Source organism: Pristis pectinata, chromosome 7 (genome assembly GCF_009764475.1).
Source record: "Pristis pectinata isolate sPriPec2 chromosome 7, sPriPec2.1.pri, whole genome shotgun sequence".
Lineage (NCBI taxonomy): Eukaryota > Metazoa > Chordata > Chondrichthyes > Rhinopristiformes > Pristidae > Pristis > Pristis pectinata.
In genome coordinates, this window is record NC_067411.1 from 103214658 (window position 1) to 103242592 (window position 27935).

The following is a 27935-nucleotide window of genomic DNA, read 5'->3' on the forward strand; positions in this document are numbered from 1 at the left end:
GTTCGAGGTTTAACATTCTTGAATTCTAACATACTAACATTTTTACTTTTATTTTACGTATTATCATAAGTAGTGATTAATAAAATAGTTTTTAACACTAAATCATGCTCAGTGTGTTTCTTTTGTTGCTGGTTTGTGACACTTGTAAGTTGCCCTTTAGCTCAAAATATTACTTATTCTTTAACTCTAGATGATGTTAGATCAAACTCACCATGGCAACAACTCAGAATGTTCTGTCACTCCTTTCAAGTTGCCCTTCTCTCCTTGAAGCTCTCTACTTATAATCCAAAACTCACACAAGTGACAACTTGATTGACAACCATCCCTTTAGTTTGTACCATTCTCCATCCTGTCTGGTGTAAGATGTTTGATGTTCAATCAATAGCACAATAAAGACGTTTGATGGAGAAAAGCTTATCAGCAGCCTAAAACTTGTTAACATGAATTGCTCCTGATGTTCACAGAACCAGAACCAGAGGCGCCACAGACATCTTGTTACCTAGGTGATGACTTGTCACACAGGTGACACTGCAGGGATCCAAAAAAAACTTCTCTTTGCATAAAGAAATAGTTCATTTCTTTCCGGTTCACAGCCAATTTGAAAAGTTCATCAGTGACACTGAAATCCCCACAACACCGTGGGATATGAATTGCACTCAGCTCTTGAATCACTGTGAGTTTTGCAGTCTTGCCGTAGTGGGCTGTCTTAATGCAGAGGGTTGGTGGTCTGAGAACTTTGCTCACCCCTGCCTCTCCAGGTTGGCACTGTGTGAGATTAAGACAATGTTCTCCTGGGAGTTTCCTCTGAAATGTGACCCCAGGACAACATGGTCCAAGCTCCCCTCACACACTCCAAAAGGAAAGCACTGCAGAAGAACTGACATTGTCATGTGCATCCGAGCCAGCCAATGCACCGGAGTCACAGAACAGCAGTGCCCAGATGAATTTCACAGTTGGTATAATTTAACCCTGGAATTAAATTGGTTTACAACTGCATAATGCTGGAAAACAAACAGCTTCGAGGCTCAACTCAACAGTCCTAAAGAATACAAAAGAGCTTTTCCTTTTTAAAGTATTGTGGACCTGCTATCAAGTTAATCTTACTGAGCACCTATTCTTCAGTAGGTCTTAGTCAATGCTGTTCTTCCAAGGTCATGTTTACCACAACTTTCACTCTCAAGGACTGATGAAAAATGAATGCTGGGGTAACTTGCTTGCAAATCCTACCATCTAGGCAAAAACTCAGGTTGATTTTGTTCAATAATTATGAGACTGCGCTGTTGTTGGTAAATTCTGGAAGTTTATTTCAGAGGGAAATTACAAGAACAATAGTACGCCAATTGTTCTGCCAATTTTTTTGCATCAGGACAAGAAATGCAACTTGTGGCAGTAGGTAAATTTATTGGATTAGAGTTATGGTACTTTATGTAAATAGTTGATTTTGCTGATACATCTCCTCTACATCCCGGAGAGGTCTTCAAATCAGCCCCAGTCAGTGTACGTTATACATTGTCTGAAGCAAATTTAACATATCTATCTGGTTAAAAAACAAAGAAAGCAGCCTAAGTGTTAAAAAAGATTAAAAGAGAAAATATAACTTTAGAACGCCTTTCTCCAAAGCAATTTTTGCCCTTCACCAGTACAACTTTAATATCAAATCATTCAATCTGCTGAGAGTGATTTGATTTTATTCCTTGCCTTGCAGACCCTCCTCCAGTTCCACATAGTGTCAACTGGGAGAAAGCGGGCACATCTTCCCAAGTGACCGTTCAAACATGCAGATACTGGAAATCTGAAACAAAACGGAACCGAGTGGAAGGACCAGCAAATCAAAGAGCGTCAGTGGACAGAGGAACAGAGCTGATGTTTTGGGTCGAGGATCTTCCATCAGAGGTGGAGAAGTGGGAAGACAGAGTCCAGAGTGGAGAAAAATGAAACCAATTGAAATGGAAAGATACAGCCATATCCATGACAACATATAACAAGGTTACCCAAAATTGTTAAATTCAATATTAAGTCTGTAACGTACACAGATGAGGTGCTATTCTTGAGTTGATGAAAACCTGTCTCTAACTGCCAGTGGTTGAAGTAATTTTTTACCACAACAACTCATTTAAGAGGCATTTAGACAGACACATGAAAAGGCCGGGAATGGAGGGATACAGACTGTGTGCAGGCAGGTGGGACTCCTTTAATTTTGGCATCATGGTCAGCACAGACGTGGTGGGCTGTGCCGTACTTTGCTGTGTTTCTGGTGTGCACCCTCCCACAAACATCCCTCTACCCCTCTGCAATTTAAAACACACTTGCCTTCTCTCCGTGGTCATGATGTGGTCTCCTCCACACTGGAGAAGCCAGATGCAGGTTTGGTGACCACTTTACAGATCACCTTCAGCTAGTCTGCAAAGGCTGCCCTCAGCTTCCAGCTCTCAGGATCTCCTGTCTGGGCACACTGCAGCTCTCAGGATCTCCTGTCTGGGCACACTGCAGCTCTCAGGATCTCCTGTCTGGGCACACAGCAGCTCTCAGGATCTCCTGTCTGGGCACACTGCAGCTCTCAGGATCTCCTGTCTGGGCACACTGCAGCTCTCAGGATCTCCTGTCTGGGCACACTGCAGCTCTCAGGATCTCCTGTCTGGGCACCACTGCAGCTCTCAGGACTTAATATTGAACTCAACAGTGTCAAGTGTGCACCCCCCATCTCTCTCTATCCCCACAGATATACCTGTACCTGTTTCAATGTACCTTTTTCCTCTCGTCTCTAACTACCAGTTTTTAGAGTAATGGTTACCTTGACCACTTTGCTGTGCACCTTGTTGCAGACATCTCCTTTGCTCCCTTCACCTCTCCCCCAACTTGGCATTCCAAACATGCCCGTTTTCTCACTTTTTCCAGTTGTGATGACTTGATTTCTCCTCACAAATGTTGCTCGACTTGCTTCAAGCCATCTTGGATTTTGTTTTAACTGTTCCCAAGCATTTGCCATTCCTGCTAAGAGTGGGACGTGGGTAGTTGGGTTGGCTGCATTCCAACGTTCTCCAGTACTGTTCCAAAGCCTTGGAAAGCAGCTGGCCAGCCTTAGGGAAAGCAGTTAGGCTGCAGGAATTCAAGAGACCAACCGCTGAAGACAAAGGCTCTGAAATAGTGACATTTAGTCACTGTCTCTGGTCGTGCCCTCTCAGCAATTCTGAAATAACTCCAAGGATTATTTTGCTTAAAAGTAAGCTGGAGAATTTCAACAATTAAATTGGTTTAAGATAACTTGCTACATTTGTCATCTACCAGCATAAAAATATTTTTACTAATTTATTGTAGAGCCAGCATAGTTTATTAGGGGCAAGTTATGTTAAAGGCAAAACAATACATTAATTAAAGGAAAATTAACTAGCTTGATGAAAGTCTTTCATGGGTTGATCGTGGCAGTGCAGAAGCTCTATCAGAAGTTCCACACAGGATAATAAAGAAAAGTGAAACAAGCGGGGGATGTGAAAGTGGCTCAGTGACAGGAAGAGTAGCAGGTGGTAGACAGACATTCTCCATATAACACGTGGCCCTCGAGGGTCAGTTTTGGGTGTATCGCTCTGTTCAGTGTGTTTTATTGATATAGGCTTGTGCAGGGAGCAGTGTTATAAAGTCTGCAGATAAGATAAACATTGGCAAAGCGACGAATAATGATGAGGCTAGTATTAGGTTTCAGGATGAGCAAGGCATACGGAGAAACTGGTGGGATGCACTTTGGGAGAATTAATACAGAAAGAGTGTATCCTGTAAATGGGCACAACTTAAAGATTTCTTTACTAGTCACATGTACATTGAAACACACAGTGAAATGCATCTTTTGCGTTGAGTGTTCTGGAGGCAGCCCACGAGTGTCGCCACGCTTCCGGCACCAAGGTGAAAATATAGACTCATGATGTCCTTATGCACAAATCTCCAACGATGGCACAGCAGGTTGTTTAGGTGGTTCAATGAAGCAAATTGGTTTGTTAGGTATAGAAATAAAAGTATATTTATATTAAACCAAAACAATCATGCTAGAATTTTATATATTCCTGAATATTATATGTTCCAAACAAAAGGCTTTGTGAGAGGAAAACTAGCCTCTGGTAAGTGGGTCGTTACCCATGGTCACAGATTCAAAATGACCGGTAAAATATCTAGAGGTGCAATAGGAAGAAATGGTTTCACTCAGGAACTGCGAGACAAGAAACACTTTCCTGAGGTGGTGGGAGCTGATTCCATTAATCATTTTAAAAACAAGGTACATGGAGACTTGAGGGTGCAGAAGACATGAAAATTGGGGATGTGGGACTAAACACAACATCTTTTTCAGAGCTAGCAGAGGCATGGCAGATGCAATGGGCCTGTCTGTATGGTAAGGCTCTGTACTTACTCTTCAAAACCTGTATAAAAACACTGTGAATAAAGATCGAAGGATGCAGCTATAATAATTGGAGGCTTGCAATATGCAATGACAAAACCATTATTGGCCCGGCTGCAATTATCACACTGGCAATTTGTGATTTATTTGAAAGTCCTTTGTTGGGTGATATGATTTTAAACTGGATGCTCTCATTGATATTTATGTGTAAAGAGCTTAGTTGTGAATTCAAAATACTTCACTCAGCTTGGAATTAATTCGCAAATAACTTTCTTAGAGTTCACAGGAAATACAAGTTCAATAGGATAAAATTGGGTATCGCTAGTTCTGTAAGAAGCTACATTTCCTAATTTTATTCATTTTTTCTGCTCCTGTTTTGAAGATTCAAACTTTGAATCATTTCACATGATATGACATTAAGGAAAATAAGTACTGGATTTATGTCTACGTGGCATCTTTCACTAAAAATGCTGATAAAGCAAAGGTCACAGATCAGACACTGTTGGAGTAGTGACTGGTACTGCTGTGTCCAGCCAAGCTGTCCCACTACAGTTACTGGCTTCTACCTAACAATGAGTAAAATTGACTCTGTATGGGCTGTTCACAAAAAGGACTAATCCAGCCTGCTGTGTATTGCCCCACTCTCAATCATAAGCAAAGTCATGGAGATGTCACTGACAGTGCTATCAAGCTGGTATTTACTCACTAATAACTGGGCACTGATGCCCAGTTTGGGCTTTGCAAGGATCACAGTTCCAGACCTCATCATAGACTTGTTCCAAACATGGACCAAATAGCTGAATTGGAGAGTGAGAGCGATGGCTTTTGATGTGAAAGTATGCCTGAAGTCAATGGGCATCAAAGGAAAATACTCCAGTGGTTAAAGTCGTGTCTCACACAAAGCAAAGGCAGTTGTGGTTAGTCTCCAATAACTGGAATAAGTGGCCATTCTCCATGTGTGAGGCCTAACTATTCTTGTCCAGAGGTCACTGTCAATTGTGGAGAGCATCCCAACAGTTGTTGAGTGGATGCTTATCACCAAAATCCCTCGAATCTTTGTGCTTCTTCAGGCCTGGTCTCTGCTGCATCTCCAATGTAATTTCTTTGCCATCAGCTGTCTATGCCCTAGGCTTCAGAATTTCCACCAAAACTCTTCTTAAAATCTACCTTGATCCCGGCATATTTTCTTACTTGGTATCAAATTGTACTTGATAAAGGTCTTGGTCTGCTTTACTGCGTTAGAACTGGTGATAAATGCAAGTTCTGTTTCTGTGGTAACTTGCTGTTATGCGTGGGCTGTCACTTTGTTTACTGCCTGCCTTAATTCACTGATTTGAGGTTCAAAAAGATCATAATAGATCCTTGATTTGTCGAAGTTCTCCCTGATGTACAGCATATCCTCAAGGCTGTACGAATCTTCTCTTGCTGTCCACACAGTCAGACTGTACCTGCATTAACAAAAATACTCAGGGTAAAGTGACATTGCAGGCAGGGTCAAACCGTTAACTAAACACATTGAAACAAAAGCTCTTGGAACACTCAATAAAACACAGAAGTTGAAGCACTGAACCTGCTCTGTCATCTGATCTAATTACAGCTGTGAGTCTATCTCATTAGCATAGTCCCCACTCTCCCAATACCCATTGATGCCTTTTGCATCTAGAATGGAGTGACTTGGCCTCTATGGTGCTCCACGATGGTAAACCTGTAAACTCCAGGTTCCGCCACCCTCTGAATGAAGACATTTCTCCTCATCTCCGTCCTAAATCTCTTGCCCTTGTTCTACACTCCCCACCCAGGGAAATATTCTTGCTCTTGCAATGAAGACCAACGTATCACTTGTCTTCTAAACTGTTTCTAGACCTGCATATTTTCCTTCAATTACAGGTGTACAAGAACCCAAGTCTCTCTGTGCATCAACACTTCCCAATCTAATGCTCTCATACGGCAGTCCTGCCATCCAAGGAATTGGTCTGGTAAACCTTCAGTGCACTCCCTCTGTGGTAAGTATATCCTTTCTTAGGCCAGGAAACTGGCACCTGAAGGTGTGCTGGAGGCAGACGTTCTTACAACGTTTAATAGGCATCTAGAAGAGCGCTTCAATAGCCAAGGCACTGAGGAGATTAGTATGGATGGGTTTCATGATAGTCAGCACAGATATAGTGGACCGAAGGGCCTGTTTCTGTGCCATGTGACTATTTAAGTAATACACTTTCTAACTTTCCTACCAAAGTGGATATCTTCATACTTATCCACATATATTACATCTGCCCTCAACTCAAGTGAGGAGATTGCTGGGCACTTGATGATCTTTGTATCCTGGCCAGCAACAGGCGAGGTCCTGGAGGCCTAGTGTAGCCAATATTTTTGCTTGGTTCGAGAAGGGAAGTAGGGATAATCCAGGAAATTATAGGCCAGTGAGCCTCACATCAGAGGGAAGCTATTGGGAGAGGATTCTTAGGGATAGGATCTACATGCATTTGGAAAATCAGGGCCTGGTTGGGGACAGTCAGCATGGCTTTGTGTGGGGTAAGTCATGTCTTACAAACCTGACTGAGTTTTTTGAAGGGGGTGATGAAGGTGACTGATGAGAGTAGAGCTCTGGTGTGGTCTAACTGGACTTAGCAAGGCATTTGACAAGTCCCTCGTGGTAGTCTGATGCAGAAGATTAACATGCATCAGTCGGGGGCAACTGACTATAAGAATAAGGAAGTCACATTGCAGTTGTATAAACTTTGGTTAGGCCGCACTTGGAATATTGTGTTCAGTTCTGGTCGCCCCATTACAGGAAGGGTGTGGAGGCTTTGGAGAGGATGCAGAAGAGGTTCACCAGGATGCTGCCCGGATTAGTGGGTATGAGCTACAAGGAGAGGTTGGACAAAACTTGGATTGTTTTCCTCTGGGGCGTCAGAGGCTGAGGGGAGACCTGATAGAAGTTTATCAAATTATGAGAGGCAGAGATAACAGTAGACAGTCAGAATCTGTTCCCCAGGGTAGAAATATCAAACACTAGAGGACATGCATTTACGGTGAGGGGAGGAAGTTTTGAAGGAGATGTGCGGGGCAAGTTTTTTTTTTACACAGAGAGTGGTGGGTGCCTGGAACGGGCTGCCAGGGGTGGGGGTGGAGGCAGATATGATAGTGGTGTTGAAGAGGCTGTTAGACAGACACATGGATGTGCAGGGAGTGGGGGATGTGGATCACGTGCAGGCAGAAGGGATTTAGTTTCATTTGGCATCGTGTTCGGCACAGATGTTGTGGGCCGAAGGGTCTGTTCCCGTGTTGTACTCTTTTACGTTCTAACTCAATCTATCTGAGCCGCCATGAAGTTGGTTCGCATTGTCCTCACAATTCACAATCCCACCTGGTTTAGCATCATCACCAAACTTTGAAATGTTACATTCTGCTCCCTCGACCCATCCAGATCATTGATACATATTTTGAATTGCTGAGGTCTAAGCATTTATTTCTGCAAAACCCTCCCGGTCACCTCCTGCCCAACTGAAAAAGACCCATTTATTCTTATTTGTTTCCCATCTATCAACCAGTTTCAATTCATGCCAATTCATAAGCCCCAGTACCACGTGCATCAAACTTTACACATTAACCTTTTACATGGAACATTATCAAAGGCTGTCTGTAAATCCAAGTACATCACATCCACTGATCTTCCCTTATCTATTCTACCAATTCCATCCTCAAAAAACTCCAGTCGGTCTATCAAACATGATTTCCCCTCTAGAAATCCACGTTGACTTTAGCGAATCCCTTTGATATTCTCCAGATGTCCTGCCATGTCCTTTGGCATTTTCCCCACCACTGATACTAGGCTAACTGGTGCGGTTGCTGCTTTCTCTTTTGTTTTTAAGAACTGGCTCCTTTCAGGATTTCACAGTCCACGATGCACAGAATCACCACTGCGTGTATTTTCCTCTCTCCAACACCCTCTATGGGCTGAAACACAACACTTCCGTTTGCTGTTCCCTTTTTGTCATCACACTTTCAGACAGGATGAGAGCTCAAACACAAAGAAATGAAAGAAAACTGTAAAGATGAAAATCTGAAATAGAGATGGTAAATAAGCATTTACACATTCAAGTCAGTAATAAGTATAACCTACAAAATCAAGGCTCTGTTGACTTCAGTCAAATGTGGGAAGGCGGGAACCTCTGGGTCTCCCTGATGACTACATCTGTGGGAAGTGCACCCAACTGCAGCTCCTGACAGACCGGGTCAAGGAACTGGAGCTGGAGTTGGACATAGTCAGGATTACCTGGGATGCTGAAGACATCATGGATGAGAGTTTTACTGAGGTGGTCAAACCCAGAGTGCAGGCTTCAGATAGATGGGTGACCACCAGAAGTCAGGGGAGTTGGCAGTCAGTGGCGGGGTTCCCCTGTGGCCATTCCCCTCACTAACAGATATGCCCCCTTTAGATACTGTTGGGACTCTGAGCAGGACCAAGTCATGGGATAAAGCAGAAGCCAGCGAGAGCAGGTTTAGAAATCAGGATAGTCAGGGGCACAGTAAAGGCAGGGAAAGGAATACCCAGTTAAACTGCATTTGTCCTAATGCATAAGGTTTAACAGGTAAGGCGGATGAACTCAGAGCAGGGATTGGCTCTGGGGACTGGGATGTTATAGTCATAACAGAAACGTGGCTGAGAGAAGGGCAGGACTGGCAGCTCAATGTTCCAGGATATAGATGCTATAGATGTGACAGAGGGACAGGTAAGCGAGGAGGGTGTTGCGTGTTGATAAGGGAGGATGTAACAGCATAACTTAGAGACGACATTCTTGGAATATCGTCCATTGAGGCCATGTGGGTAGAACTTAGAAACAAGAAAGAGAGGGTCACTCTACTGGGGCTGTAATTATAGAACCCCCCCCCCCCCAATGAGTCAGCGGGAACTTGAGGAGCAGTGTGTAAGAAAAATTGCTCATAAGTTGTAAGAATAAAAGTGCTGAATTAGTGGGAAATTTTAATTTTCCCATTATTAGAAACATAGAAACCCTACAGCACAATTCAGGCCCTTCGGCCCACAAAGCTGTGCCGAACATGTCCCTACCCTAGAAATTACTAGGCTTACCCAAAGCCCTCTATTTTCTCACCTCCATGTACCTATCCAACAGTCTCTGAAAAGACCCTATGTTATCCACCTCCACCACTGTTGCGGGCAGCCCATTCCGCGCACTCACCACTCTCTGAGTAAAAACTTACCCCTGACATCTCCTCTATATCTACTCCCCAGCACCTTAAACCTATGTCCTCTTGTGGCCACCAATTCAGTCCTGGGGAAAATCCTCTGACTATCCACCCAATCAATGCCTCTCATCATCTTATATACCTCTATCAGGTCCCCCCCTCATCCTCCGTCGCTCCAAGGAGAAAGGCCGAGTTCCCTCAACCTGCTTTCATAAGGCATGCTCTGCGTTCCAGGCAGCATCCTTGTAAATCTCCTCTTCACCCTCTCTACGGCGTCCACATCTTTCCTGTAGTGAGGTGACCAGAACTGAGCACAGTACTCCAAGTGGATCTGACCAGGGTCCTATATAGCTGCAACAATACCTCTCGGCTCCAAAATTCAATTCCACGATTGTGAAGGACAATACACCATATGCCTTCTTAACCACAGAGTCAACCTGCGCAGCTGCTTTGAGCATCCTATGGACTCGGACCCCCAGATCCCTCTGATCCTCCGCACTGCCAAGAGTCCTACCCATTAATACTATATTCTGCTATCATATTTGACCTACCAAAATGAACCACTTCAGACTTATCTGGGTTGAACTGCATCTGCCACTTGTCAGCCCAACTTTGCATCCTATCCATGTCCCGCTGTAACCTCTGACAGCCCTCTATACTATCCACAACACCTCCAACCTTTGTGTCATCCGCAAACTTAACTAATCTAACCCTCCACTTCCTCATCCAGGTCATTTATAAAAATCACAAAGAGCAAAGGTCCCAGGACAGATCCCTGAAGTACACCACTGGTCACCGACCTCCATGCCAGAATATGACCCTTCAACAACCACTCTTGCCTTCTGTGGGCCAGCCAGTTCTGGATCCACACTGCAATGTCCCCTGGGATCCCATTGTCTCCTTACTTTCTCAATAAGCCTGCATGAGGTATCTTATCAACGCCTTGCTGAAATCCATACACACTCACATCTACTGCTCTCTCTTCATCGATTGTGTTTAGTCACATCCTCAAAAAATTCCAAGAGGCTCGTAAGGCAGGACCTGCCCTTGACAAAGCCATGCTGACTATTCCTAATCATATTATACCTCTCCAAACTGTTCATAAATCCTGCCCTCTCAGGATCTTCTCCATCAGCTTACCAACCACTGAGGTAAGACTCCTGGTCTATAATAATCCTGGGCTACCTCTACTTCCCTTTCTTGAATAAGGGACACAACATCTGCAACCCTCCAATCTTCTGGAACCTCCTCCGTCTCCATCGACGATGCAAATATCATTGTCAGAGGCTCCACAATCTCTTCCCTCACCTCCCACAGCAGCCTGGGGTACATCTCATCTGGTCCCGGCGACTTATCCAACTTGATGTTTTCCAAAAGTTTCAACACCTCCTCTTATTAACATCTACATGCTCAAGCTCTTCAACCCGCTGCAAGTCCTCACTACAATCCCCCAGGTCTTTTTCTGTAATGAATACTGATGTAAAGTATTCATTAAGTACCTCTGCTATTTCTTCTGCATCCATACACACTTTCCCACTGCTAGCACTTGACAGGCCCTATTCTTTCACATCTTATCCTCTTGCTCTTCACGTACTTGTAGAATGCCTTGGGGTTTTCCTTAATCCTGCCCACCAGGCCTTCTCATGTCCCCTCTCCAGGCTCTCCTAATTTCCTTCTTAAGCTCCTTCCTGTTAGCCTTATACTCGTCCAGATCTCTAACATATACCTAGCTCTCTGTACCTTTTGTATGCTTTTCTTTTCCTTTTGACTAGATTTATTATAGCCTTTGTACACCACGGTTCCTGTATCCTCTCGCGACTCCCCTGTCTCATTGGAACATGCTATGCAGAACTCCACACAAATATCCCCTGAATATTTGCCACATTTCTTCCGTACTTTTCCCTGAGAACATCTGTTCCCAATTTAATCTTCCAATTTCCTGCCTGAGAGCCTCATAATTCCCTTTACTCCAAGTAAACGCCTTTCTAGTCTGTCTGTTCCTATCTCGCTCCAGTCCTATCATATAGGAGATAGAATTATGATCACTATCTCCAAAATGCTCACCCACTGAGAGATCACTACCCACTGAGGTATTGATTGGGCCACATAGTGTTAAGGGCCTGGACAGTGTGGAATTTGTGAAATGTGTCCAGGAAAGTTTCCCAGTCAATATACTCGGGAAGGGTGCAATAATGGATCTCCTCTTGGGGAATGAGGCAGGGCAGGTAACTGAGGTGGCAGTCAGGGAGCACGTTGGGTCCAGTGACCATAATTCTATGAGTTTTAGGACAGTGATGGAAAAGGAGGGGGCAAGTCCACAGGTCAGGGTGCTAAAACTGGAGCAGGGCTAATCTTGGGGGAATTAGGCAGGATCTAGCAGGTCGACTGGGTGAGCCTGTTTGAAGGGAAAGGAATGAATTGCAAGTTGGAGGCTTTTATGAGTGTGATATTAAGGGTTCAGGAGCAGCATGTTCCTGTTAGAGTGAAGGGTAAACCTGGCAATTTTAGGGACCCTCTGATGAGAGATATTGATGCTCTGGTCAAGAGAAAGGAAGCACACATTGGGTTCAGGAGGCCGGGATGAGTGAATCCCTGATGACTATAAAAAGATTAACAATACACAAGAGGGAAATCAGGAGGGCAAAGTGAAAGATATGGGATGGATCTGGCAGGTAAAGTTAAGGAAATCCCAAGAGGTTCTATAGACACAGTATATTAAGAGTAAAAGGGTGGCCAGGGAGAGAGTAGTTCCCCCTTAGAGATCAGCAGGCCCGTCTGTGTCTCGGGCCACAGGAGATGGGTGGGATTTTTAATGAATATTTCTCCTCGGTGTTTACTGAAGAGAATATCATGGTTGCTCAAGAGGGCGGTGGTTGAAAGTTGTTTCTGGAAACGGGAGACCAGTGATTAGTGGTGTGCCACAGGGGTTGGCTTTGGGACCCTTGTTATTCATTATTTATATAAATGATCTGGATTGCGAATGCACAAAGCTTGATCAGTAAGTTTGCAGATGACACAGAATTAGGAGGTGCTGTGATAGTGAAGGAGGTTATTGTAGATTACGGGGGGATCTTGATCAGTTCGGGAAGTGGGCCGAGGAGCGGCAAATGGATTTCAATACAGAGAAGTGTGAGGTGATGCATTTGGGAAACTCAAACCAGCATGGGACTTGTACTATGAATGGTAGGGCACTAGGGAGTGTAATAGAACAGAGGGACCCAGGGGTAGAAGTGCATAATTTGTTGAAAGCGGTGCCATTAAGTAGACAGGTGGTGAAAAAGATGTTTAGCACACTGGCCTTCACCAGTCAGGGCACTGCGTACAGGAGTTGGGACATTATGCTACAGTTGTATAAGTCGTTGGTGAGGGCCGCACTTGGAGCACTGTGTACAGTTTTGGACACTCTTTTTCAAGAAAGACGTGGTTAAACTGGAGAGAGTGCAGAAAATATTTACGAGGATGTTGCCAGGACTTGAGGGCCTGAGTTATAGGGAGAGGTTGGCCAGGCTGGGATTTTATTCCTTGGAACGTAGGAGACTGAGGGGGCGACCTTAGAGGTTTATAAAATCATGAGGGGCATAGATATGGTGGACAGTAATTTCCCCCAAGGGTAGGGGGAGCTCAAAACTAAGAGGTATAGGTTTAGGGTGAGAGGGGAAAGATTCAAAAGGGACCTGAGGGGGAACTTTTTCACACAGAGGGCGGTGAGTGTATGGAATGAGCTGCCAGAGGAAGTGGGTGAGGGAGGTACAACAGTATAATTTAAGCAGCACTTGGATAGGTACATGGGGGGCGGGGCTTGGAGGGATACAGGCCGAATGCAGGAAACTGGGACTAGCTGGGTGGGCACCGTGGCCGGCATGGACTGGTTGAGCCAAAGGGCCTGTATCCATGCTATATTGCTCTGGTGACTCTATGAGCAAGTTTCATTCAAAGTGAGCCAGCTGCTGGAAGAAGAGACTTCCAGAAGAATCCTTTTACCTTTCAGACTGCTGCAGCAACCAGTGTAACTGTGGCCAGGACAGTCGGACCAGAGCTGCTCGGACGGGGAACGTTACCGGCTGGCAGAGCGACTGACAGATCTGCTCCATCCCCTTCACCATCTCCCAGCTGTAGCCTGCAGACAAAGCGAAACCGAGTTTTAAAGATGTTTTATTTATTTTCAAATCACCTCCCTACTTCCAACAAGATAAATGTTAAAGAATTTGAGTAAAAACAGAACAGGGCCCCGAGAGCTCAGTGCCCGTAGATAGAGAACAGTGCCCGGAGCTCAGTGCCCCTAGATAGGGAACAGTGACCGGAGCTCAGTGCCCCTAGATAGGGAACTATTTGATGGGACCCTCATCAATTTATAGACTCTGTCTACACTTCTCGCTGCCTCAGTAAAGCAGCCAACATAATCAAAGACCCCACCCACCCGGGACATTAGTTTTCTTCCCCTGGGCAGAAGATACAAAAACATGAAAGCACGTACCACCAGGCTCATGGACAGTTTCTATCCCGCTGTTATAAGACTATTGAATGGTTCCCTCGTGCGATAAGATGGACTCTTGACCTCACAATCTACTTTGTTGTGACCTTGCACCTTATTGTCTGCCTGCGCTGCACTTCCTCTGTAGCTGTGACACTTTATTCTGCGTTCTGTTATTGCTTTACCTTGTACTGCCTCGATGCACTGTGTAATGAATTGATCTGTGTGAACGGTATGCAAGACAAGTCTTTTCACCGTCCCTCAGTACACGTGACAATAATAAACCAATTCCAGTGATGTAGTAATGCACATTAAATAAGCCACTCAGTTCAACAGATCCATATTATTGATGATACCTTTTGTGAACCTCCTCCCACCTGTTTTTATACCTTTCTCTCTTGTGTGCTCCTCCTGAACCCGTCTACACAATTTGCCTCAATTGCTCCTTGTGGTATTGAGTTCCACATTTAAATCTCACTCAAAATAAGGTGTTTTGTTCTGAATTACCCATAGGGTTTACAAGTCACTGGCTTATACATATGGCCTCCTTGTTCTGGTCTGTTCTGGTATCTTTCACCTTTCTCAATGACTCTATATCTTAGATATAGTAAGGAGAACAGAACTTTCAGAATATTCCGAGAGTGGTCTTACCAAAGTTCTCCAAGTTTTAACTTATCTGCTTTTCAATTCTCCTCCTTTAGAAATGAATCCTGGATCTTTGTTTTTCTGGCTGCTTTAACCTGAAACACATACTGGTAATGAGTAGTGTAGATCCCCCATTCCTCTAAACCATTTAAACGCTTACATTCCACCAATTCATTGCTTCCTTGTCTTCCAGCAAAGTGTTTCATTTTGCATTTATTTATAATGAAATTCATTTTAGAATTACACATCTAGAATGCGGGTTTATTGATGACTTCCTCTGTATTAGCTGTAGCACTCTTTAATGTCTTACAGAAAATTTGAAATTACACATGCAGTATTTAAATCATTTAAAGAAAATGATAGGTATCCTTGGTCCCAGAACAATAGTTATGGAACATTACTTGTCACCATTTGCCAATTCAAATAACTTCCTTTTAATTCAACTCTTTTTTTTATTGTTTTGTATGCAGTTTGCTGGTTGTTTGCCTGACTCTGCATTTTACAATCTTATTTATCATGAGCCTAAAATGTGATACTTATTTAAGCTTTCCTAGAAATCCAAATATGCTACAACTACACTATCATTAGTACGGCTTTTGCCTAAAACTATCTGTAAAGCACAAGACTGAACATCAACGATATGATAAATGGAGCAGCCTTCAATGGAACTAATTTCTCTGACCACTCTCACTCCTTGTTGTATTCATGGTGAACAAGTAGGTCGATCAATGGATTTATCTGCATGAAATTATTTGTGTTACATTTCACAAACCTTACCTTGGGTTTGATCAACCAGCTGGTTGGTTGTCCATCCCAGAGACAGTGTTACATCTGTCAAGTGTGAAGTCACAATGTGCAGAAATTCATTTGCGATCATTTCTGTACTGCTTGCATTTGGTCCAGGAAGAATATCTGCATTGATCCAAACTGGGCGTGTGAGAAAATGCTTCATTGAAAGTAACATTTCATTGCAGGTTCCACAGCCGATAAACTTCAAAAAATGACAAAGTACTGAATCTTAATACACAGTAATTTCATCAGACACAATTGTTAACAATGATGTCACAAATTTGCAGATTAAGATCACCCATTAATAGTTACGGTTCCCTATTTACATGCCTTTGATACTTCCTGTTCATTGTTCATCCTATCAAGAAGCAATGCCTTAACCGCCTGTAGTCTAGTCCCAGCTGTGTTTTATTTCCCCCCAGTCAGTCAGAGCGTTCTGACTGGTTGCATCACGGCCTGGTACGGAGGCTCCAATGCACAGGATCGCAAGAGGTCGCAGAGGGTTGTAGACTCAGCCAGCTCCATCACAGGCACAACCCTCCCCACCATCAAGGACATCTTCAAGAGACGGTGCCTCAAGAAGGCGGTAGCTGTCACTAAGGACCCTCACCACCCGGGACATGTCTTCTTCTTGTTACTGCCATCGGGGAGGAGGTACAGGAGCCTGAAGACCCACACTCAACGATTCAGGAACAGCTTCTTCCCCTCTGCCATCAGATCTCTGAACAACCCATGAACACTATTGGTATTGGTATTGGTTTATTATTAACACTTGTGCCGAGGTACAGTGAAAAACTTCTCTCACAAACCAATCGTACAGATCAATTCATTACACAGGGCAGTTACATTGAGTTAGTACAGAGTGCATTGATGTAGTGCAGGTAAAAACAATAACAGTACAGAGTAAAGTGTCCCAGCTACAGAGAAAGTGCAGTGCAATAAGGTGCAAGGTCACAACAAGGTAGATCGTGAGGTCATAGTCCATCTCATTGTATAAGGGAACCGTTCAATAGTCTTATCACAGTGGGGTAGAAGCTGTCCTTAAGTCTGGTGGTACGTGCCCTCAGGCACCTGTATCTTCTACCCGATGGAAGAGGAGAGAAGAGAGGATGTCCCGGGTGGGTGGGGTCTTTGATTATGCTGGCTGCTTCACCAAGACAACGAGAGGTAAAGACAGAGTCCAAGGAGGGGAGGCTGGTGAACACCACCTCGTTTCGTTATTTGTTTTTTTAGGCATGATTTATTTATTTTTGTAATTTATAGATTTTTATGTCTTGCACTGTACAGCTGCCGCAAAACAACACATTTCATGTCATATGTCAGTGATAATAAACCTGATTCTGAAAACAATTCCACATCACTCTCCACTGCACCCATTTCACTACTGAATACTGTGTCGATACCTTCCTGCATTAACAAAGCTGTTCATTTGGAATAACCTGGTAAACAGAGTTCCTACTCCTGGTCCTCCTGCAACCATGTCTCCACTACAGCCATGTGTTACTTGTTGTGCTGTCAGCGTGCATTCAGCTAAAGGGCCCAAAGCTTCAACTTCTTATGTTTTTCACTCACTCCAGTTTATTTTCTGCGATGCACCTTTGCTTATAGGTGTTGCTCTCTTTTGTCACACTTTGACTTTCACTTTCCCCCTCACTATCCTATACCACTGCTATAGTACACACTGCCATACCACGCCACGCCACTGCCATGCCACTGCCATGCCACTGCCACACCATGCCACTGCCATACTACGCACTGCCACACCATACCACTGCCATACTATGCACTGCTATACCATACCACTGCTATAGTATGCACTGCTATACCATACCACTATCCTGTACCACTACTCCCTCATTTCTTTTTGATTTATTAAACTTCCCATCGCTAGAACCCACTCCCCAACTAGTTAAAGCCTGATTTAAAAGTGCACATCGTTGCTACTGACTCATTAAATGGAAGAGCATCCACTGTTAAATTATCAAAACCAAACTCCCAACAAATAATATGGGTTTTTCAGCAGCTGTACCTCTTAAAATCCAGTTTGATTCCTTTATCTGATTGTAGCACCTCATTTAACCAGTTTTGCAATGTGTTGTCACTGTCAGTTTCAGGAGGATGGGCCATAATTGGCCCTTGGCTCCCAGAAATAATATCTGCTTCAATCATGTGGGCATCACCTGTTCATGTAAAAATAAGGTATCTGTTAGCAATGGATATCCAATGTTTGCCATATTTACTGCAAAGCACAAATTTCATTAAAACCTTCAAGAACATTAAGTCACTTGCCTGTTAAATCGTCTTCTACTGCAGTGGGTGCCTAGGTCCAACTCTGCAGGTAAGGCAGCTCCCACTGGTCAGTAAACTACGGAGCAATGCAAGGCCTCTCAGGCCAGCAGTGGAAAGCTGCCCCAGAACTGCGCTGGCAGCTGGCTCAGCCATGTCCCCAAGCTTTGTTGTCAAAACTGTCAGAGATCGAACATTGCTCCTATTTACCCCTCTCTCTCCAGGGAAACCAATGAGCCTGACAGGGATTCCAGGAACAGAGTTCCCAGCCTTGTGGCCAAGGATTCTGGAAAAGTTCAGAGTCTGCTTCTGGAGCCCATGAATTTCAGTCGAGTGCTGCCATCGCCTCGGTGATTTCAGACTTCTGCCTGGAATTTGGTTGTAATATTTGAAGGTGAATTGTCAGCACTAAGATTGAAATTCTAGATACTATCCCTGTCTATAAGTTCCAATTCCCAATAGCAGTATGTAAGACCCCTTGAGTCTCAACTGCCATTCAATAAAATCGTACCTGATCCTATGCCTTAAGTCCTCTCAGCTAGATAGTACCTTGACTCCTTTTACATGTACTCAGACATAAAGCATCCAAATCCCTCTGCAGTGGAGAATTATAGAGGTTTAAACACCTCCACATAATGATGTATAAAAATGGTCAACACTTATTCTGATATTACATCCTACTCATTCTTATTCTCCAGCGAGGGAACACGGTCTCCCAGTGCCTATCCTGTCAATCCCTCTCATGTCAATGGCATCACCTCTGATTTTCTGACTCCAATGAACACAAGTCAATTTTACTCATAGAGTCATCGAGTCAGGGAGCAACACAGCAGGGATACAGGCCCTTCAGCCCAACCAGTCCATGCTGACCACGGTGCCCACCCAGCTAGTCCCAATTTCCTGCGTTCGGCCCATATCCCTCTAAACCCTGCCCCTCCATGTACCTATCCAAGTGCTTCTTCAATGATACTGTTGTACTTGCCTCATCCACTTTCTCTGGCAGCTCGTTCCATATACTCACCACCCTCTGCGTGAAAATGTTACCCCTCGGTCCTTTATAAATCATTCCCCTCTCACCCTACACCTACACCCCCTAGTTTTGGACTCCCCTGCCCTGGGGAAAAGACTGTTACCGTCCACTTTATCTAAGCCTCTCATAATTTTAAACACTTCTACAAGGTCGCCCCTCATTCTCCTACGCTCCAAGGAATAAAGACCCAGCCTGGCCAACCCCTCCCTATAACTCAGGCCCACGAGTCCTGGCAACATCCTCATAAAACTTTTCTACTCAATCTCTCTTCAGTGGACAACTCCCTTATTCTTGTAATTAATCCATTGAATTTGCATTGTATTCCCTTCTTTAGGGAAGTGTATTATTCCAAATGAAGTTACCAATATTCAATGAAGATTTTTAAAATCTTTGAGCTCCAATCCACTTGCAGAAAAGGCTGACATACCATTTCCCTTCAGTAAAAGCAGAGCTCCATGTTTCTCTCTCCACAGATGCTGCCTGACTCGCTGAGTGTTTCCAGCATCTTCTGTTTTTGCTTCAGATTTCCAGCAGTTTTTCCAATGTATTTGCCTTCTTTATTGCTTGTTCTACCTGGATATTTACTTTCTGCACCTCACAAGCGTCTCGAGATCCCTCTAAGTACTATTCACTATTTCGCACCTTTTAAGTATTTTAAGTATTTTGCTTTCCTCGCCTCCAAAGGGAATAACCTAACATGGGCCGAATGGCCTCATTCTGTATGTCTTGTCCTTCATTAGACATCTGCCACATTCTTGCCAACTTGCTTAACCTGTGCAGATTCTTCTTCAGAACTTTGCATCCTCTTCATCATTCAATCCCACTTAGCTTTGTATAAATCAACACCCTGGGATATATTACTGTTCTTTTCTCCTATATCATCAATACAGATTGTGTATAGCTGAAGGGTCAGTACAGGTTCCAGTGACATCACTCTTGTATCAGCTGATCAACCTGAATCAATTTATTCCTATTCTGTTTTCTGGCTCTTCACCACTCTGACACGTTACCCCTGATCCCATCACATTTTCTGCAACAACCTCCTGCATGCTACTTTATGAAATGCCATTTGAAATACAAAATATTCTATATACTGGTGCTAGTTAAATCCTCAAAAACATTATGAAGTTAGAAAAACACAGTTCTTCCTTTTATTTCTTAAAGTAAATAAATATGTTGGTACATTGTTAATTTTGTTAGCTCTAAGTACAAAGGTGAGTGAGACTTGTGATGAGAGAATCAGTGCCCATTCGAGGTGAAGATGGTTAAGATATAATTGAGGGGACTCGATAGACAGGGGCACAGTGAGGTGCTTCTATAGCTGCGAGCGAGTCTCTGGGATGGGCTGTTGCCTCCCTGGTGCCAAGGTCAAGGATGTCTCTGAGTGGACACAGGACAGTCTAAAGAGGGAGGGTGAGCAGCCAGAGGTCATGGGCCACATTGGTACCAACAACACAGGCAGGAAGAGAGATGAGGTCCTGCAAAGTAAATACAGGGGATTAGGCAGAAGGTTAAAAAGCAGGACCTTGAGGGGTGTAATCTCAGGATTACTTCCTGTGCCAAGTACAAGGATAGAGGACAAATTAATCTGTGGCTGAAGAGCTGGTGCAGGCAGGAGGGCTTCAACTACTTAGACCATTGGGATCTCTTCTGGAGCAGAGGTGACCTGTACAAGAGGGATGGGTTGCATCTGAACTGGAGGGGGATCGATATCCTTGCGAGGAGATTTGCTGCTGCTATTTGGGAGGGTTTAAACTAATCTGGCAGTGGCATAGGACCTGAAGTAGTTGTGCATCAGCTGAGAAAGATGAAGCAAATGTAGATGTTAAAGCAAGCAAGTCCAGTAGATAGGCCAGGCGGGGGCAAGACACGGAACAAGGAAGGTCTGAGAGGCTGAACTGCATTTACTTTAATGCAAGAAGCTTGAAAGGTAAGGCAGAGGAACTCAGGGCACGGATCAGCACCTGGGGTTGTGATGTTAAAGCTACTACAGAAACATGGTTGAGGCATGGGCAGGACTGGCAGCTCAGTGTTCTGGGGTACAGCTCCTCTGGTGTGACAGAGGTGGAGGTGAGAGAGGATGGAGGAGTTGCACTACTGATTAGGAAGAACTTCACAGCAGTACTTAGAGAGGATATCCAGCGAGGCCAGATGGAAGAGGGGTGATCACTCTGATGGGATTATACCATAGACCCCCAATAGTCAGTGGGAATTAGAGCAGCAAATATGATGGTATATCACTGATAGGTGTAGGAATAACAGCATTGTAACAGTAGGTGATTTTAACTTCCCTAATGTTGACAGGGACCATCATAGTGTTAAGGGAGTAGATGAGGCAAAACTCGTTAAGTGTGTCCAGGAAAGCTTTCTGCAGCAACATGCAGGTGATCCTACGAGAGAGGGGCTTCACTCCAAGGAAATGAGACTGGACAAGTGGTTGAAGTGTCAGTGGGGGAACACTTTGGGACCACAATCAGAATCAGGTTTATTATCACTGACTTATGTGATGTGAAATGTGTTGTTTAGTGCAGCAGTACAGCGCAAGACTTAAAATAACGATAAATACAAAAACAAAGGAATAACGAGGTGATATTCATGGGTTCATGGACCACTCAGAAATCCGATGGCGGAGGGGAAGAAGCTGTTCCTGAATCGTTGAGTGTGGGTCTTCAGGCTCCTGTACCTCCTCCCCGATGGTAGTAACAAGAAGAGGGCATGTGAGGGTCCTTAGTGACAGAAGCTGCCTTCTTGAGGCACCACCCAGTATAGACCAATGACTGTAATTGTACTAGTTTCATGACAGTAATGGAAAAAGGTAAGAGTGGTCCTCAAGTTAAAGTTCTAAACTGGGGGTAAGCTAACTCTGGTGACATCAGACAGGAAGACACAAAACTGATTGGGAGAGGCTGTTGGCAGGTAAAGGAACATCTGGCAAGTGGGAGGCTTTTAAAATTGACAGAGGAAGAGTTTGGGCCAGTGTGTTCCTGTTAGAATGAAGAGCAAGCCCGCAGGCTTAGGGAACCCTGGGTGACAAAGGATATTCAGAGTCTGGTCAGTTAAAAAAAAAGGAGGGATCTGTCAGGTCGAGGCAGGTGGGATCAAGTGAGTTCCTTGAGGAGCAGTTTATGAGGTGTAAGAATAGACTTAAGGAAATTAGGAGAGCAAAATGGGGCCATGAGATATCCCTGGCAGATAAGATAAAGGAGAATACTTAAAAGATTCTATATTAAGGGCAATGGGGTAGCTAGGGAGAGAGCAGTCCTCTGTGTGACAACCTACGTGTGGAGCCTCAGGGAACGGGTGAGGTCTTAAATAAATACTTCTCATCTGTACTTACTGTGAAGAAGGACAGGGAAACTAGTGAGATCAGGGTGGGAACAGTGATGTCCTGGAGCACATCAACACTGCAAAAGAGGAAGTGTTGGAGGTCTTGAAATGCATAAAAGTGGATAAATTTCCAGGGCCTGACCAGATGTATCCTAGGATATTAGTGGAAGCAAGGTAGGAGATTGCTGGATCTTAACAGAAATGTTTATATCTTCATTAGCCACAGGTGAGGTATTGGAAGACTGGACAATAGCTAATGTTGTGCCTTTATTTAAGAAGGGCAGCAGGGACAAGCCAGGGAACTTCAGGCCAGTGAGCGGTGGGAAAGATATTGGAAGGGATTCTGAGGGACAAGATTTATTTGCAGTTTGAAAGGCAAGGACTGATTAGGGACAGTCAGAATGGCTTTGTGTGTGGGAAATCAGGTCTCTCAAATTTGACTGAGTTTTTTGAAGAGGTGACCAAGAGTGCAGGGCGGTATATGTTATCTACATTGACTTTAGCAAGCTTTTTGACAAGGTCCCGTATGGTAGGCTGCTACAGAAGGTTGCTTTTCAGATTGGAGACCTGTGACCAGTGGTGTGCCGCAGGAATTAGTGCTGGTTCTTTGTTGATTGTATATTAATGATTTGGATGACAACGTAGGTGGCATGGTTGGTAAGTTTGTGGATGACACCAAAATTGATGGTTGTCTAAGGTTACAAGTTATGGATCAACTGGGAAAATGGGCAAGGCAATCACAGATGGAATTTAACGTGCATTCTGGGAAGTTAAAGCAGGCCAAGACTTGCAGAGTGAATGTCAGGGCCGTGGGCAGTGTTGTAGGACAGAGAGACCTTGGGGTACTGGGGCAGAATTCCCTGAAAGTGGCAACACAGAGTGGTGAGGAAAGGCACAGTGAGGGGAGGTAGCCAGTGTATGTTTCCCTTGTCTAAAACCAGAGGGCACAGGTTTAAGGTGAGAGAGAGAAGGTTTAAAGGGGATCTGAGGGGTAACTTTTTCACACAAAGAGTAGTTAGTATCTGGAATGAGCTGCCAGAAGAAGTGGTGGAGGCCGGAACAGTTACAACATTTAAGGGGCATCTGGACAAGTATTTGAATGAACAGGGCAGGAAGGATAATGAATTAATGCAGGCAAGTGGGATCGGTATAAACAGACATGACAGATGTGGTAGGCTGAAGGGCCTGTTTCTGTGCGTTACAACTCTGTGACTATAATTAACCATAAAACCACGGTAAAACATTCTTTTAAGTTTAGTTAAATAAATATTGCAAGATGATTGGCAAATATACCAACAGGAGCCTCTGTTTAAGGATTTTCAGAGGGTATTAATCAACAGGAACATTCCAGGTTTTCAGAAAACCTTTAATTTTTGGAGAAGCAAGTATCTACTCCGTCCGACTCCTGCCATCTGTGGCAAATATACAGCATCTACATGACTGATATTTACATTAGGGAGTAATTCAAAATATTTACTTTGCAATCTACCAATGTTAAATTACAGCAAAAATAATATATTAACGCTGTGCTGTATTTACTTCAATGTAAATAAAGGTGTATGTTTTTCCAATTTCCAGCTGGAAAGGAATATAACCAAGCAATACAGAAAAACAGAGGCTTTGTCAAGTCAACATGGCACTGAATCCGTGAAACCATTTTCTGTAAACTCCCAGTCAACAATCTATATTATTTATTGTAACTTCATTACAAATAGTTCCGTTATAGAAACATAGAAAAACTACAACACAATGCAGGCCCTTCGGCCCACAAAGCTGTGCCAAACATGTCCCTACCCTAGAAATTACTAGGCTTACCCATAGCCCTCTATTTTACTCAGCTCCATGTACCTATCCAAAAGTTTCTTAAAAGACCCTATCGTATCCGCCTCCACCACTGTTGCCAGCAGCCCATTCCACACACTCACCACGCTCTGAGTAAAAAACTTACCCCTGACATCTCCTCTATATCTACTCCCCAGCACCTTAAACCTGCGTCCTCTCGTGGCCGCCATTTCAGCCCTGGGGAAAAGCCTCTGACTATCTACCCGATCAATACCTCTCATCATCTTATACACCTCAATCAGGTCCCCCTTCAGCCTCCATCTCTCCAAGGAGAAAAGGCTGAGTTCCCTCAACCTGCTTTCATAAGGCATGCTCCGCATTCCAGGCAGCATCCTTGTAAATCTCCTCTGCACCCTCTCTATGGCTTCCACATCTTTCCTGTAGTGAGGCGACCAGAACTGAGCACAATACTCTAAGTGGGGTCTGACCAGGGTCCTATATAGCTGCAACAATACCTCACGGCTCCAAAATTCAATTCCACGATTGATGAAGGACAATACACCATATGCCTTCTTAACCACAGAGTCAACCCGCGCAGCCACTTTAAGCGTCCTATGGACTCGGACCCCAAGATCCCTCTGATCCTCCACACTGCCAAGAGTCCTACCATTAATACTATATTCCGCCAACATATTTGACCTACCAAAATGAACCACTTCACACTTATCTGGGTTGAACTGCATCTGCCACTTCTCAGCCTAACTCTGCATCCTATCTATATCCCTCTGTAACCTCTGACAGCCCTCCAAACTATCCACAACACCCCCAACCTTCGTGTCATCCGCAAACTTACTAACCCATCCCTCCACTTCCTCATCCAGGTCATTTATAAAAATCACAAAGAGTAAGGGTCCCAGTACAGATCCCTGAGGTACAACACTGGTCACCGACCTCCACTCAGAATACGACCCTTCAACAACCACTCTTTGCCTTCTGTGGGCCAGCCAGTTCTGGATCCACACTGCAATGTCCCCTTGGATCCCATGTCTCCTCACCTTCTCCATAAACCTTGCACAGGGTACCTTATCAAATGCCTTGCTGAAATCCACATACACTACATCTACTGCTCTCCCTTCATCGATGTGTTTAGTCACATCCTCAAAAAATTCAATCAGGCTCGTAAGGCAGGACCTGCCCTTGACAAAGCCATGCTGACTATTCCTAATCATATTATACCTCTCCAAATGTTCATAAATCCTGCCTCTCAGGATCTTCTCCATTAGCTTACCAACCACTGAGGTAAAACTCACTGGTCTATAATTTCCTGGGCTATCCCTACTCCCATTCTTGAATAAGGGAACAACATCCGCGATGAGCTTTCACTACAAGTACATTCCTCAATAACAATACTTTGAAAAGAACTTTGAAAATATATTAAATTGGAACAATAAAATATTCCTCTTATATTTTGTCAAACACTAAAGATATTCCTTTCTGAAATGTAATGATGCCTAATAACTTTGCTACTTGAACTTTTTGCTATTGTACGAAGACACAGAATGACAGTTCAAAGTACTGAGGCATTTCTATTTTCACTGTTTTTAGTTAACATTCAATTTAAAATTAAGTTTTATTTATTCATCTATTCCATGGCTTTCACCAATTTACGTAGCCATATCTGTTATCAACTTCACTGGGTGTTGGGACAAAAATCGTCCAGTTGAGACCAGGACATGAAGAATTGAACCTAACTTGCACACCAGGCAGTGTCTGTCCACTGCCCCAGAGTTACTTCACATGCAGATAATGTTCTCTCTGTTAGTGTGCTACAATATCTTACTTTTCAACGCTTCTTTCATTTGTGCTTCTTTGTTGGCAGCGTGATACCAGATGATTTCCACAGCATCTTTTGAATGTATTCTTCTTTGCTTGAAGAAGTGCTCCACGGCATTTTCCCCACCACCACCTGAGCAACAACGCGGTTTTAGTGTTGTTGGAACTGGACATTTACATCGAGCAGGTTGTCCCCCCGGGAATGTCCGGAGAATGGAAGCGGAGCCGGGGTTCCCCACACGGGACATCTGCTCAGCCCTTCAATGGGGACCCGGTCACCCGGGCTCTGTGCCCCCGTCCCGGGACCCTCCCTCCGGGGACCCGCCCCCCGGTGGCGGGACCACCCCCCCCCCCCCCCCGGTGCCGGGACCACCCCCCCCCCGACCCCCGGTGCCGGGACAACCCCCACCCCCGGTGCCGGGCTCCGCTCCCCCGCCGACCCCCGGTGCCGGGACCTGCTCCCCTCCCCTCCCCCCCTCCCCCTCCCTCTCCCCCCTCCCCTCCCTCCCTCCCCCCCTCCCTCCTCCCCCCCTCCCCCCTCCCCTCCCTCCCCCCCTCCCCCCCTCCCCCCTCCCCTCCCTCCCCTCCCTCCCTCTCCCCTCCCCTCCCTCCCCCCCTCCCTCCCCCCTCTCCTCCCTCCCCTCTCCCCCCTCCCCTCTCCCCTCCCCTCCCTCCCCCCCTCCCCCCTCTCCTCCCTCCCCTCTCCCCTCTCCTCCCTCCCCTCTCCCCTCCCCTCCCCTCTCCCCTCCCTCCCCTCCCCTCCCCCCCTCCCCCTCCCTCTCCCCCCTCCCCTCCCTCCCCCCCTCCTCCCCCCCTCCCCTCCCCCCCTCCCCTCCCTCCCCCCCTCCTCCCCCCCTCCCCTCCCTCCCCCCCTCCTCCCCCCCCTCCCCACCCTCCTCCCCCCCCTCCTCCCCCCTCCCCCCTCCCCTCCCTCCCCTCCCCCACCCCCGGTGCCGGGCTCCGCTCCCCCGCCGACCCCCGGTGCCGGGACCTGCTCCCCTCCCCCCTCCCCCTCCCCTCCCTCCCCCCCTCCCTCCCCCCTCCCTCCCCCCTCCTCCCCCCCTCCCTCCCCCCTCCTCCCTCCCTCCCCCCTCCTCCCCCCCTCCCTCCCCCCTCCTCCCCCCCTCCCTCCCCCCTCCTCCCCCCCTCCCTCCCCCCCTCCCCCCTCCTCCCCCCTCCTCCTCCCTCCCCCCCTCCCTCCCCTCCTCCCCCCCTCCCTCCTCCCCCCCTCCCTCCTCCCTCCCTCCCCCCCCTCCCTCCCCCCTCCCCTCCCCCCCCCCTCCCCCCCCTCCCCCCCCTCCCCCTCCTCCCCCCCTCCCCCCCCTCCCCCTCCTCCCCCTCCTCCCCCTCCCCCCCCTCCTCCCCCTCCTCCCCCTCCCCCCCCTCCCCCTCCTCCCCCGCCCCCCCCCTCCCCCTCCTCCCCCGCCTCCCCCTCCCCCGCCTCCCCCTCCTCCCCCGCCTCCCCCTCCTCCCCCTCCCCCGCCTCCCCCTCCCCCGGTGCCGGGACCCGGTACCCGGTACCTGTCCCGCCCTCCATTCCGTGGCTCCGGGAGCGGTGCGGGGAAGGCCCGAGGCCTGCGGTCCCGCCCCGTCCGCCCGCCGGCCGTCCCGCGTCACCTCCCCGCCACCCCCTTCAGCGCGTCGGCCCGGTCCCGGTCCCCCCCCCCCCGGTCCCGGTCTGATCCCCGGCCGTGGGTTTGTTGCGACGCGGAGAAACATTCCGCGGCCCGACCCGCACCACGTTTTATCTTCAGGTCAAATCCCCCCAAACCCAGCGGTCGGAGCCCCCTGTCCCGGGGCAGGTCTGGTAAACCTTCCCCGTCCCTGACCCTGTCCCTACACCTTCCCTGACCCTACACCTTCCCTGACCCTGACCCTACACCTTCCCTGACCCTGACCCTGACCCTACACCTTCCCTGACCCTGACCCTGTCCCTACACCTTCCCTGACCCTACACCTTCCCTGACCCTGACCCTACACCTTCCCTGATCCTGACCCTGACCCTACACCTTCCCTGACCCTGTCCCTACACCTTCCCTGACCCTGACCCTGACCCTACACCTTCCCTGACCCTGTCCCTACACCTTCCCTGACCCTGACCCTGACCCTACACCTTCCCTGACCCTGACCCTAACCCTGTCCCTACACCTTCCCTGACCCTGACCCTAACTCTGACCCTACACCTT

At 46.2% G+C, this 27935-nt stretch overlaps 1 protein-coding gene across 1 annotated transcript; it reads right to left on the reverse strand.

Annotated features, from left to right (window-relative positions):
* Positions 1 to 1305: 1305 nt before the first annotated feature.
* On the reverse strand, positions 1306 to 27365 carry fam151b (family with sequence similarity 151 member B). The gene is given in 8 exon segments (XM_052020591.1): positions 1306 to 2628; positions 2662 to 5829; positions 13568 to 13703; positions 15480 to 15668; positions 15671 to 15693; positions 17521 to 17671; positions 25757 to 25882; positions 27271 to 27365. Coding segments are annotated over 7 exon segments (804 nt in total). The 5' UTR covers positions 27287 to 27365; the 3' UTR covers positions 1306 to 2628; positions 2662 to 5666.
* Positions 27366 to 27935: the final 570 nt, after the last annotated feature.